The 15144-nt window shown below is 37.8% G+C and overlaps 1 protein-coding gene and 1 long non-coding RNA gene across 2 annotated transcripts; one reads left to right on the forward strand and one right to left on the reverse strand.

Moving 5' to 3' along the window:
- Nucleotides 1-2324: 2324 nt before the first annotated feature.
- On the reverse strand, nucleotides 2325-4315 carry LOC110664313 (uncharacterized). The gene is made up of 2 exons (XR_009150722.1): nucleotides 4177-4315; nucleotides 2325-3604 (listed from the first exon to the last, which is right to left on the reverse strand). It is a non-coding gene; the product is annotated as an uncharacterized LOC110664313 (long non-coding RNA).
- Nucleotides 4316-4925: 610 nt separating this feature from the next.
- Nucleotides 4926-7292, forward strand: LOC110664311 (uncharacterized). The gene is made up of 3 exons (XM_021823933.2): nucleotides 4926-5066; nucleotides 5580-5828; nucleotides 6970-7292. Exon 2 carries the CDS (start codon nucleotides 5585-5587, stop codon nucleotides 5816-5818), a length of 234 nt encoding a protein of 77 aa, XP_021679625.1. The 5' UTR covers nucleotides 4926-5066; nucleotides 5580-5584; the 3' UTR covers nucleotides 5819-5828; nucleotides 6970-7292.
- Nucleotides 7293-15144: the final 7852 nt, after the last annotated feature.

Genomic DNA, 15144 nt, shown 5'->3' on the forward strand with positions numbered 1-15144 from the left:
GGAAAATCTCTTGTGTCCCCTCCCACTGTGCACACAATAGTAGTTGCTCTTTCATACATATCTTTCAATACTTGTATGTATCTAATAGATACTCCCTTTTGTTCTAACACATTCCATAAGACATCTCTTGGAACACTATCATAAGCCTTTTCCAAATCAATAAAAACCATGTGTAGATCTTTCTTCACATCTCTATATTTCTCCATCAAGCTTCTAATAAGAAAGATCGCTTCCATAGTTGAACGACCGGGCATGAAACCAAATTGATTGAGAGAGATAGAAGTATCATGACGTAGTCGAAGCTCCACAACTCTCTCCCACAACTTCATAGTATGGCTCATGAGTTTAATTCCTCTATAGTTTGAGCAACTCTGTATGTCTCCCTTATTTTTAAAAATAAGTATTAAAATACTCCTCCTCCATTCATCAGGCATTTTCTTTGAGTTTAGAATCTTATTAAATAATTTAGTTAACCATGCCACTCCCATATCTCCCAAACACTTCCACACTTCAATTGGTATTTCATCAGGTCCACAGGCTTTACCCACTTTCATTCTCTTAAGTGCTTCCTTTACTTCTAAAGATCTAATCCTTCTAGTATAATTCACATTCTTTTCTATTGTTCTATAGTCTATATTCACGCTATTACCATTTTGACTATTATTAAAGATATCATTAAAATAATTTCTCCATCTTTCTTTAATGTCCTCATCTTTCACCAACACTTTTCCTTCTTTATCCTTAATGCACCTAACTTGATTTAGATCTTGACATTTCCTTTCTCTCATCCTTGCTAATCTATAAATATCTTTCTCCCCTTCTTTAGTTCCAAATTTCTCATATAACTTTTCAAAGGCCTGTGCTCTTACTTGACTAACTGCCTTTTTTGCCTCTTTCTTTGCTATCTTGTACTGTTCATATGCCTCATTATTATCACATTTAGGTAATTTCTTATACAATTCTCTTTTTCTCTTCACTGTCTTTTGTACTTCCTCATTCCACCACCATCTCTCTTTTGAGGAAAAAAGGAATGATTTGCCAAGGCAGACAAACATTCCAGCCCTTGACCAGTTTACTTTATATACAATCAATAAGCATAATATAAAATTATAGAAAAGCATGGTCATACCACTTTTGTGTGCTACCGTATCAGTATTGGAGCTGTCCCCCTTAATGCCAAGCCAACCTTTAGTGTTTGCTTCTTCATCATTTATGTTATTTTTAAGAAAATCAATTTGTTCTTTACATGCTTTGATAAATGCCATAACCTGAAAAAAAATTGACATAGTAGAAAATGTATAAGCAAATATCAACAAAAGGGGAGAAAAAAGGCCAAATCAAAACTATAAACTCAGTTAATAAAAACAAAATAAGAATCCACCCAAGGAATATGCGAAACCAGAAACCCTGATGCCCTAAGCTATAACCCAATTAGGGTCTAATGTGATAATTACAGGCAATTAAAGTTATAGAAAAGTTAAAAACCAAGTCAGATAGAAAAAAAAATGGTCAATTAACTAACTACTATCAAACTCAATAAACATTAAGAATCATTTGTTATCTTGTATTTTCATGATGACTACAAATACAATGGCCCAGACATATTCCAAAACTTACCTCATGTTTAGTACTATCTCTCTCCTATTCAGTGGTTTGGTGGAGATCCACATAATCCTTCCGATGCTTTATTATAAACTGTTCCAAAGTTCCAATGTTTTCTTGCTAAAAACCAGATGACAGTAAAAAAATCCATAACTCATGATGCATAATTTCTTTCAAAAGTAAAAAAAACAGAAAAAAAAAAAAATAAAAAAAGCCCAGAGAAAAGTTGATTATGATTTCCACCAAGCACTTCTAGCAATAAGAATGGCATTATAGCAACAGCAACATACCGTTGTTAGTGCAGCCTTGGTAAAAGGTAAGTGCTATCGAGGTTTATGAATAATGAAAGATGCCAAAATGGCTGCCAATTTGGACTGTTGAAGGACATGGCACCGCATAGAAAAACAGAAATCAGTAACAACATTATGAAATTACTTCAGTATTTTCAAACATTGGTTTACACACACACATGAAATCACCCAAGAAGAACATCATCACAAATGATTTGTCTGTCAACAAAACAGTAAGCTAAATTATTATCCAAAAATACAACAAAATATTAATAGGCAATAATCAATTGCACAAACTTTTTTTGAGCCTGAATACAGAATCTCTATGTAAAAGAAATTAAAATCTGAAATTTCACAAACAACACAATTTGGAACCTTAAAAATACCAAATTAAAGATTGAAAGAAATTCAAAGAGAAAAAAACAAAAGAAGATTACCTCATTGTACCCCAAAGAAGCAGCAGTGTGCCTCACTGCATCTTTAAAATCCTCAGTCCTGTCCCTGACTCTTGTCATTGTTTCACAATCTAACAGTAAAGACCATCACAATTGATTGTCCATTCAAAAGAAATTAAAACAAATAGATTGAAAGAAAGAATGAAAGAAGTTAAGCAGCCCTCCCTCATATGGGAATAAAGAATAAATCACAGACACAAAATTAAACAGTATATTGTCTAAAACTGAACTACTAAACTCATTTAACATCAATTTAAATTGAATTTCAATTGTGTTATCAACTAACATGCCAAAACTTTTTAATTAGAAGAATTTAGAAAACTGGGTAAGAAATCTGAGATTCAAGTTAGTACAGAGGGACAAAAGTATATTACTCTGACGTTTTGTTATTGATTATAGGATTTTGGATTTTTATCTATTTCTATCGCCCTACTACCAGCATGCCTGCCATGTGATGAAGTGCATTTGATATCTTCCAAAATATCTAGTGGCACAAAGTTTGGATCTTGATAAAATCTTATGCGGGCCACCAGACCAAATGATCTAAAATGTCCAATCATCCTTTCCAAACTAGGCTCAAAACAAGAAAGAGAAAAAGAAAGGCCTGTGAAGAGGGATGGATCTCTGAATTCACCTAAACAAACACCACAGGGAATAAAAGCTATTTGATTACTGTATGGTCAATTTCACAACTATAACAAAAGGGTGACAACTACTACAAAAATAAATTCTAACGAAAAAATATGATGAAGCTGAGCTTTGGGCAGTTAAAATTATGGGAATTTTGTGTACATACAAGAAGAGACACCTACTCTAGTAAAAACCTCTTGTTACACGTTAAAACTTTCCTATCTGTAAAACTGTGTTTGTGTCTTTTTTTTGCAGGACAACAAATGAAACCATAGAAAAAGGGAAAAGAAATTTCCATATGGAACATAGAGGGAACAATTTCTTCTCTCTACTTCAACAATTTGGACCTTTTAGAGGGATGGTACTAAAATGATTATCCTGGGATAAGAGATATATGTTTGTTATAATAAAATAAATATCTTGAAATAAGAAATATATATATTTTAGAATAGAAAGTAATAACTACCAGGCGAGTTCAAGTTAGTTCAAGTGATCATGACCTTGTGAGGTGAAGCTTTAAGTCGAGGGCCATCCTTGCCAGCAGTATGATGTGGCAACTGCTGAAGCTGTCATGCCATCCAAAGAAACCTGTCTATCTCTTTTAAGCCAGACCAAGTTGCCAGTTAACTGAAAATTTGTGGAAATCGGCCTCAGTTCCTCACAAAAGAGGGTTTAAAATATAAATTGAATCTATCAATAATTCAATTCCCGGTTAAACCAGTCCGATCAGCCAGGTCTGACAACTGTAATGATCATGATCCCAAACTTAAGGATGAAATGAGGAAGGAAGCAAAAAATATGCAATTTCCAATATAGCATAAAACATTGAGGGAACAATTAACCTGCTTTATTCTACACAATTTAAACCCATATGAAAAGTAACAAAAGGCTCAATCTTCAGAGTCAGCACTATTATTTTCACACAAAAGACTCAATTTTTAGTACTCTTCTTATAAAAGAAACACAGAGGAAAACAATTTCCCTGCGTTAAGTTTTTTTCACAGCGACCGTCATAGGAATAAACAGAAAGAAGCTGTTTAGATTAAAATCAACAATAGTCCAGCCATATTTTTGAGAAATCCTCCATTAAGCAGTATTTGAAATTGCAGAAAGAAAAATAAACATGGGATTGAATATCTCCCAACAAATAGGAAGCATAAGAAGAAGAAGAAGAAGAAGAAGAAGAAGAAGAAAAATACCTCATCCTTAGACTTGATGTGGAGATTTGGATACACAGAACAACCAACCTTAGCTTTGCTTCACAAATTTATGATGTTGTTGCGTTTCTCTCCACAGAAAAACTAAAGAGTCGTCGCTGCTGGGATGGCAACGGCCGGAATTTTACGGCTATTCGAATTTATTTATATAAATATTAGTTAAATATAAAATATATATTTTTTATAATAATATTTATAAATTTCTATATATTTTATGTAAAATAAAATTAAAATATTTTACAAAATTATTAAAATTTTAAAATATAAATTATTATTAAAAATAAATTTTTATATAAATTTTTATTGAATATATTAAATTAAATAAATTTAAATATTTTTTAAATAATAATAATTAAATTTTAAGATGAATTGGGTAGGGTCTAGTGGGGTCCGTCAGGGATTGAGGGATTTAAGTGGTAGCCGGTGGTCTGATTGGACAGGATATTATCAATATCAGAGCCATGCGGTCCTGTGGTAGGTCTCGGGTTCGAATCCCGTTCTTGTAAGTTTGCGCTGAAAGGCGTCGTGTGGTGGGGTAGGGCTCAGTGGGGTCCACCAGGGACTGAGGGACTTAAGTGATAGCTGGTGGCCTGACTGAGCAGGATATCCTTTTCAGATTAATAAATTTTAATTAAAAAATTCAAACAGTAGCTCAAACGGTCGGGCGAACCGACCTTTACCCGGTAATTAATGGGTACATTCTAAATTGTATGGGTTGGCCCAACCCGAATAGAAGAAATGGGTCTGAATCTGGAGGTTGCTTGCTTAAACAAATACTTCAACATCAACACACTCTGAGTCAGATTCCGGTTCTCGGTCGTCGCTCGCATTAGCTACTCCGGTACGCGATTCAAGTAGCAGCAACTCCGCAGGTTTATTATACTCTAGCACCTTAATATTTCAATTTTGTGTTTAATTCTCTTTAGTTTCTTTAACTTAGCATCATTAATCATTTTCCTCTTCGAAACGTAAATCTGATTTTGGAATCCTCCATTTTCTCTTTTTTCGTTATCTGTTCTTCAAAAACCTCAAAAATCTGCAATGGGTATCTTTCATTTGAATGATCCATGCATATTTCTGATTTTTTTTTAATTTAATTTTATGTCATATTCCTTGGATTTTGGATATAACTCTATTATTTTAAAACGCAATCTGAATTGCTTGCTGATTTGCTCTTTTATGCTAGTTTGTTGAACACGGGTCATTGATGCTAGCTTCATTTTGATCTTTCTGTTGAAGATCCTGCTAATAATTTAGCTTAGTTATGAGACAATTTGGGTAATAATTAATAAAAAAAAAAAATTTCATGGCTTGTTTTAGATCAAAACGAAAGGAAAACACTGTTAAAAAAAATCCATTTAATTAGTGGGTTCTTTATCCTGTAGTGAACATGGGCTTGTGGACATTACTGGAGGGCTGTCTTCTTCTTGCAAATGCTCTAGCAATATTAAATGAAGACCGGTTCCTTGCACCAAGAGGCTGGAGCTTCTCAGAGTTTTCAGGAGGTCGAACAAAGTCTTTCAAAGGGCAGCTTATGGGGCTTATTTATGCAACCCAGTACATGAGAGTTCCTCTTATAATACTGAATGCCATTTGCATTGTTGTAAAGCTAGTGTCTGGATGATGCCGCTAAGGTAATATATGACCATACGCTTATATTTATATCTGCTCAATGGTTGCTTATGCTTTGTAAGGGTGAATTTAATGTCAAATGTTAATGGAAGTATGGAACATGGAGAGTGTAAGTGTAACCCTTCCCATTTGGTGGGAATGGTCTATGAAATATAACATGTTAATCAAAGACAGAAACTGAGTCCTTTAAATAGCTTGTTATTGTTTGGCAAGGATATCATGGTAGATAAAAGGGTAGTTGCTAGTTTGTGTTAACTTCAAAGTGTCATTTTGCTGCATAAACATAAATCTAGAATTTGGGAGTGGATTTGGAGGCCTTCATAACTAGCAGGCTTTTGTCAAAATTCAATAGGCCTGTCTTCTAGATATGGTCTCTTGTGGTACAAGCATTCAACTGTAATGTCACAAATGACACTATGAAAAGAATCTTTTCCTTCTTTTCCTTTCTCCGTCTTTTTTTTCCCCTGGGCCTCCCCCTGGAACCCCCACGTTGAGAATATGAAGCAAATGTGTTATACCTTCTCGTAACTTATCCTTACATGTGTGCACCAGTCAGCCACAGGGATGGTGAACGTTGAACTATGAGGATATGCAAATGCAATTTGTACTTGAAAAATCTATTTTGTAAAACTAATTAGGTAGGAAGGGAACTATACATGACTTCAGCTTGGATACAAAGACAGAACTCAGCAACTAAAGGAATATATCACATCAATAATCATAACAAACTTGCCAAGGCATTGACGGAATTCTATGCTATGTCTCTATCCTTCGTTCCCAGATACAGATAATGAATTAATTCATGGATTTTCTTTCCTCATCCCTTGTTGGCTAATCTTTTATTTGCCTTTTATTCAACCCTTAGATAGACTGATTTCTTTTCTAACCAAGAGTAGAACAAATGCATATTTGTGTATCAGAGGCAATTAATTGCCCCTAGTTTGATTTTAATACGTTGTTGCTTTTTTCTTTTCTTTTTTTATTTTTTATTTTTTATTTCTTCTGGAGTTCTCATCTTCCCTTGATCTACTATATTTTAACTTGCATTAGATGAATGTATGTTTCTTTGTTAAAAAAAAAAGGGCATTCATTGACATTGTGATTAATCAAGTGTTTTGTTTTTGCTTACTTCATTGACTGCAGGAGTCATTTAGTTGCTTCTGACTAAAAGGCGTCTGCAAAAACAAAGATTCTTTTTGGAAGGGCAGAGAAGCATATAGAAAATTCAAGGCTGCAGTTGAAATTCTCTTTTGTATGATTAGTGAGTTTCAGGTTGTAACCCTAGCCTTGAAAACACAATCAGTCATGCAGATGAGGATATTTTGGTGTTTGATAAAAAATTTATAACATGGTTTTTGTATTCTTTTAGAAGTTTTAGAAATTGACCTTATATATGACATTTTTGTTGGCTCATTAACCTAAATTTTTTTGCCAGAATGCAATGGAAATATAATTTTTCTTGATAATTGCTGTGTTGAAGTGAGGACTTTGACCATCCTTACACTAATGGCTGAATGAGACAACTTTTACTGCTTTTAAGTTTTGCTCATATAGGCTTGTAGCCAACTCTGGACTTAACCTTTCTGAACATATGTTAATTCTGTTAGTATTTATGTCCTTTTGCAATGAGCATTCTGCGATTGAATAATCCGGCAAATGTGAATTGTGTTGGAAATGGCTTTACTTGAGAGCACACCTTTCTTAACTGATTCAACCAAGGCATACATGTATGAGATGGCTGTTACTGCCTTCATGTTCATGTTGTTACCTGTATTTGCAGATTGAAGGTATCAGGATAGCTAATTTGTTGTTGGTAGGTAGATTGTGGTACTAGATTTTCAAAACCATTACCATGTTACTAGATGTTCAAAGTTTTGAATGGTCCAGCTCTTCCTCAATGAAAATACTTGCACCTACATAAACTGGAGACTAATTACAGTTGATGGGATGGCCTCCATGGTATCTCCTTAACATTTTTGCCTTGGTTGTGTCATAACCAACAAATTTAATCTGCAATTTTTATTTCTTGCTAATTTGCTAAGGTAGAAACCTCAAGACTGCAACCTACAAGGTAACATCAAGTAGTTACAATCTGATCATTGTAATACTTGGTTAATGGAATTGAAATATAAAATTTGATCATTGTAATACTTGGTTAATGGAATTGAAATATAAAATTTGATCACTGAAACTAATTACCGGTTGATAATGCTTAAAACTAATCCCAATTTCCCCAATGCTAAACCATTAATTTCAATCTTAATAGCACTTGTTTTTGCAAGTTTGATAATTAGTGTGTCACGACCCAACCTATGGGCTGGACCGGCACTAGGACCTGAGCCAGCTTAAATCCCCCGATGCCCGTAGTAAGCCTAACTATTTATTAACCCAACTCTAAGGCCCATTTGGGTCCAATTTCAAGAATTCAACCGGACAGAGTTCGGCCATAAAGTGGACCTTTCAACGGAGAGTTTTTTACTCACCCAACCTGTAAACACAATATATAATCAATTGGGGAGCTCAGCTCACCCTTCACATATTCAATGTCATAAAAATAAATGGGAGCTCAACTCCCTCATCCAGTCCATCAAACATGCATATAATAATACGTTTACAGGTCCAACATGATAATTATATTACAGACCCAAATCAAATAAATACTTCTAACACATACGGAAATTCTAGGAGTTAATAAAATTACACAAACATTAATAAACAACCTGCAAAGGAGAAAAGCAGGTTAACCACAACAAAATCCTCCTGTAGCCTGAAAAATAATGAACATGAATGAGCGTTCGATTTAGAGAGTAAAATATCAATTTTAATCATAATCTCTATAACTATCTAAAGCTAATGCACCCTGTACAGTGAAATACAGCATCAGCAATATTTTTACATCATAATAGCAAAAAGGTAATTTGGAGCATTCACACACCTAATAACGTCAAATCATAAATATATGGGAGCCGATCCCCTATACAGCTCTCTTAAATCCAACCTGTGCCAGCGAAGAACTCAAGCCGGACTTTTGTTTAATAAACCAAATCGGGGTCCCAGCGAAGAACTCAAGCCGTGTCTACCCCGAAGGACCGGGTCTCAGCAAAGATCTCAAGCCGTGTCTACCCGTCCTATCCATAGCCAACACTATACCACACGCACGCTAACGCACGCACACTGCTCCAAATTACCACAACAACATCCATGGTACTTTAACAGTTGTGAATGCAACATAAAACATGTCTAGAGTTTAACTACATAGATATTTATATATAAGTGATGCATGGGCATGCTTGAACATATAATAATATCGAAATTACAATTAAAATTAATATTTTACTCACAGACTTGACAGCAGTCACTGTGGAGGTTGGGCGGAGGAAGAAGGCTGTCCCGGCTCACCTGACAATTTTATTACAATTATTTAATACAATTGACTCAATACAAACTAAGAAAAGACCAAATACGTCCTAAGTCGTGCAGAAAATCCGGCAGAGTCTCCCCTATATTTAGGACCTACCCAACCTGCAAAAGGGCTCAAAACGCACTTCTATATTCACAAATCATACACTCACAACTCAATCATATCACATAGCCCCTCCTAGGCCCATCCAAGCAGTCATCAATCACAATATGTAAATTTACAGTTTAGTCTTTATAATTGACCCTTTTTGTAAAAACTACCTAAATAAACTCTAAAAATTCTAAAACTTTGCCCCGCGGTCCTTAGCAATATTATTAGGCTAATGCAAAAATAATCATAATTTTTTGAGCTACCACGAATATTTTATGGATTTTTAATCCCATTTAAGCACTAGAAAATTACGAAAAAGCAAGGTTTGGGTTTACCTATGCTGATTCTGATCTCGGAAACATGCTTGGGGCATCTGACAATGGTGGGGTAGCCAAAATCCCGATCCAATTCTAAGACTTTTTCGGTAGCCGGTCTGTCTGGCCGAAAATTCACAAACTCGGACAACTGTCGAATTTCCGTGAATTGAAGGTACCTACACGAAGCCTACAACATGGGGGTTAGTATAAAATTTTTAGGGAATTTTTTAAGCTCATTTAATGCTCGGAAAAACACTACGAAGTTTTGTGGGACCCACTGAAAAATCGTGTCGAAAAATTTTGAAATTTATATTTCCGCGAAGCTCTCGACGAGTGGAGCGCTCTGATACTCTCGGATTTTTAGTGGGGTTCACGGTTTGTGAGAAATCTAGCCCGAAAGTCAAAATGAGCTAAAACTTCCTGGATAAAAATTGGACAAACCGCTCGATGGATTTTGGTGTTCTTGGTGTCTATGGAAAGCTCTCGAGTTATAGATGTTGTTTGACATAAGACCCGGCCCAATCGGTGGCCGAATCGGCCAGATTTCAGCTGGGAAGTCGAAACGACACGTGCGCGTCGAGTGGCCTTCGCGCACATTTTCTGGCCGCCTGGAGCATCGGCCGGCCTTGGAGAGGTAATGGGGCTGCGCGTCGGCGAGGTGGGGTGGCGGCAGCGCGGCCTAGGGGTGAGGGAGGAGAGAGAAAACGAGAAGGGAAGGAGGGGAGGTCGGGCGCACGAGGGAGAAAAAGGAAGAAAAAGAAAAGGGCCAGTCCGATTCGATCGGTTCGATCCATGATACAAAATTTTAAATTTTTACTCTGCCTTGGGACCGAAAACGAGGTCCAAAATTTCCAAAAAAATTTTAGAAAACTCAGAAAAATTCGTAAACTTCAAATATATTTTTAGTTTTGCCACATGGTCTTTAAATTAATTTTTAAAAATCATCAAAGTTTTATAATTTCGAAAAATCGAACCCGATTTCTAAAACTCGAAAAATCTCAATTAATTTCCCAAAATTTAATTAAAATAAAATATCAATATTTACCCAAAAATAATAAATTTAAAAATTAGGGGTGTTACATTCTTTCTCCCTTACAGAAAATTTGTCCTTGAATATTACACAAGGCAGAATAAAGTACAGAATTATACATTGAATAGATAAAGGTACTTACTACGCATGTCCCGCTCTGATTCCCAGGTGCACTCTTCTACTGACTGACTCCTCCACAAAACCTTAACCATAGGGATCTGTTTTGATCTTAGCTGCCTCACTTGGTAGTCCACTATGGCTACAGGTTGCTCCTCAAATGTCAGGTTTTCTTTCAGCTCTATTATATCCAGCTGTAGCACATGAGAAGGATTAGGAATGTATTTCCTGAGCATGGAGATGTGAAATACAGGATGAACATGAGAAAGGTTGGGTGGTAACTCCAACCGGTAGGCAACTGCTCCAACTCTATCCGTAACCTCAAAAGGTCCAATATACCGAGGTGCCAACTTGCCCTTCTTTCTAAATCTCATGACTTCCTTCATCGGAGAAACTTTCAGGAATACGTAGTTGCCTACTGCAAACTTTACATCCCTCCGTCTGTGGTCTGCATAACTCTTCTGCCTACTGAAAGCTATTTTTAATCGTTCCCTGATTAAAGGAACTACCTCTGAAGTGTACTGCACTAGGTCTACATCATGCACCTTCGTTTCTCCCATTTTCGTCCAATAGAGAGGAGACCTACACTTTCTTCCATATAGTGCCTCATAGGGTGCCATCCCTATGCTGGAATGGTAACTGTTATTGTAGGCAAACTCCATTAAAGGTAGCTGATCATCTCATTGACCTCCAAAATCCAAAACACTCATGCAAAGCATGTCTTCCAATATTTGGATTGTCCTTTTGGACTGTCCGTCTGTCTGAGGGTGGAAAGCAGTACTAAAGTTCAACTGTGTGCCAAGTGCCTCCTGCAACTTCCTCCAAAATCGAGAAGTGAACTAGGGCCCTCTGTCAGATATTATGGAAGCCGAAATTTCATGCAATCTGACTATTTCTCGAATGTAGAGCCGGGCGTATTGTGCAACAGAATATGTGATATTCACAGGCAAGAAATGAGCTGATTTAGTTAGGCGGTCTACAATTACTCATATCAAATCATATTCTAGCGTGGTACGAGGCAACCTAGTCATAAAATCCATAGTAATCATCTCCTACTTCCATTCTGGGATAGGGAGCTCTTGCAGCTTCCCTGACGGCCTCTGGTGTTCAAACTTCACCTTCTGACAAGTCAAGCACTTGGACATGAAGTTTGCTATGTCTCTCTTCATGCCATTCTACCAATAGTTATCTTTCACATCATGGTACATTTTGGTGGAGCCTGGGTGGACATTGTACAGTGTATAATGTGCCTCTTGCATGATTTCATTTTTGAGATTGTCCACATTAGGCACACATATCCTAGAACCCTGCACTAGGGCGCCATCATTGGCAAATCCAAACTCACCACCTTCACCCTACTGTACTCTTTCTATGATCTTCATCAATTGTTGGTCTCTGTGCTGGGAAACTCTAACTCTATCTCGCAGGTCTGGTCTCACTGAAAAATGAGCCAATAATACCCCCTCATCTGAAAGATTTAGGATTAGACCTTGATCCATCAACTCATGTACTTCCTGAATCAACGGTCTCTTCTCGGCTGATATGTGCACTAAGCTGTCAGAAGATTTTCTGCTCAAAGCATCTGCCACTACATTGGCCTTCCCAGGGTGGTACTGGATGGTGCAATCATAGTCCTTCAGAAGCTCCATCCATCTCCTCTGTCTCAAGTTTAAATTCCTCTGTTGGAAGATGTATTTCAAACTCTTGTGGTCGGTGTATATCTCGCACACTTCACCATACAGGTAGTATCTCCGGATCTTTAGTGCAAAGACTACAGTTGCCATTTTCAAATTATGGGTGGGGTAGTTCTGCTCATGCCTCTTCAGCTGTCTTGAAGCATAAGCTACTACTTTTCCATTCTGCGTCAAAACACACCCTAAGCCAACCTTGGAGGCGTCACAGTACACGGTGTATCCTTCACCACTCATAGGTAGTGTCAACACAGGGGCGGTGGTTAGATACTCCTTAAGCTTCTGGAAACTCTCCTCACAGTCATCTGTCCAAATGAATGGAACATTCTTCTGAATCAACTTAGTTAGGGGAGCTGCTATACTCGAAAAATCCTGCACAAAACTCCTATAGTAGCCAACTAGGCCTAGAAAACTTCGCACCTTACTGACTGTTGTAGGCCTAAGCCAATCAGTTACAGTTTCAATTTTCTTGGGATCCACTTGAATACCTTCACTAGAAACCACGTGTCCCAAGAATGAGATGCTTTCTAGCCAAAATTCACATTTTGAAAATTTGGCATATAGCTGGTGCTCCCTCAAAGTCTGCAACACCATCCTCAAGTGCCACATGTGTTCTTCCTCGGTCCAAGAGTATACCAAAATATCATCTATGAATACGATGACAAAACGGTCTAGGAATGGCCTGAACACCCTGTTCATCAGGTCCATGAAGGCTGTTGGTGCATTAGTGAGTCCAAAAGACATCACCAAGAACTCATAATGATCATATCTTGTCCTGAATGTTGTTTTGGATACATCCTCATTCCTGATTCTAAACTGATGGCAGCCTGATCGCAGGTCTATCTTGGAAAAGAATCTAGCCCCTTGGAGCTGATCAAACAGATCATCGATCCGAGAAAGTGGATACTTGTTCTTCACAATCACCTTGTTCAGCTGTCTATAGTCAATACACAACCTCAAGGACCCATCTTTCTTTCTCACAAATAGAACAGGAGCGCCCCAGGATAAAGTGCTCGGACGTATAAAATCCTTGTCCAAAAGCTCCTGTAGTTGCTCCCTTAGCTCTTTCAATTCTGCTGGTGCCATCCTGTAAGGCAGCATTGATATGGGGTTTGTACCCAGCACAACATCAATGCAGAACTCTTTTTCCCTTCTCGGTGGCAACCCTGGAAGCTCCTCAGGGAAGACATCCATGAATTCTCTGACAACAGGAACATTTTCCATGTTGACACCTTCGATAGATGTATCTCTTACCAATGCTAAATACCCTTGACATTCACGCCTCAACATTTTTCTAGCACTAATTGCTGACACCAAATTATATGGAGCCACGCTCCTGTCACTATCAAAGCTAAACTCTTCCACACTAGGTATGTGAAAATACACATTTTTGTTCCTGCAGTCTAAAGTGGCATAATGAGTTGCCAACCAATCCATTCCCAAGATTACATCGAAATCCATTACTGGTAGAGGAACCAAGTCTGCTGGGAGGATCTTTCCATCCACTATTACTGGGCTATCCGGAAAAACCATGTCTACATCTATATTGTCACTAAGTGGGGTAGCTACAGATAAAGGACATTCTAAAGTTATAGGGTTTCTACCCAATCTCATGGCAAACACAGGGGAGACAAATGAGTACGTAGCACCCGGATCTATCAAAATACGAGCCTCATAGGAACAGACTAGAAGAATACCTGCCACAACTGTATTGGAAGCCTGAGCATCCTAGTGAGTTAGGGTGAAAACCCGAGCTTGACCCCTACCTTGGGTGGTAGAACCCTGATACTGACTTCTACATCTTGATCTGCCTCCAAATCCACGTCTCCCTTGTCCTCGGCCCTGTTGGCTACTGAACTGACTGACTGCCATGCTGGAAGCACCAGGATACAACTGACGAGGAACATTGGCAACAGAACCCTATGACCCCATCTGTGGCTCGCTAAACACGAGGCATTCCCTAGCAAAGTGACCTTGTTGGCCACATCTGAAGCATACTCCTGAACCCATTATACAAGATCCTGAATGTCCTCTTCCACACTGTGCACAAGGTGCAAAGGAGGATCCTGAACCAGACCCAGAACTGCTGTATCTCAAACTATGACCACTGCTGGATCCATACCCTTGTCTGAATCCTCGAGATTTGTGTCTAAAACCACTCTTCTTGTTCCTACTTCTTCCTCTGTAATTACTCTGGCCTCTGCTATCTGGAGCACCCATGTGGGGAATACCTGAAGAACCCTCTGCTCTATTTTTCTTTACCCTTCCGCTGTCATCCACAGCATAGCTAATCTCAATCTGTCTGGCTTGATCAACCACCACATCAAAAGACTAATCAGACATCATGGCCAGGTTTGCATACCTTCTGTCAAGCCCCTTTAGGAACCTCTTCACCTTCATAGTTTCTGTAGCTACTGTTGTAGGGGCATACCTGCTCAGTTCCAGAAATTATGTAGCATATTCATCTACAGACCTGCCATTCTGTCTTAAGGCCTCAAAGGCCCACTGCTTTTGATCTCTGAAACTTTCTGGTACAAACCGGTTGATGAACAGTTCCACAAACTGAGTCCACGACAAACCCTCCATCCGAAGTAATATGTAGTCATTTATCCATTGTTTAGGCATAGGCCCCATGACATAATGTATACACTA

This window comes from Hevea brasiliensis, chromosome 8, assembly GCF_030052815.1.
Source record: "Hevea brasiliensis isolate MT/VB/25A 57/8 chromosome 8, ASM3005281v1, whole genome shotgun sequence".
In the NCBI taxonomy this organism is placed as follows: Eukaryota; Viridiplantae; Streptophyta; class Magnoliopsida; order Malpighiales; family Euphorbiaceae; genus Hevea; species Hevea brasiliensis.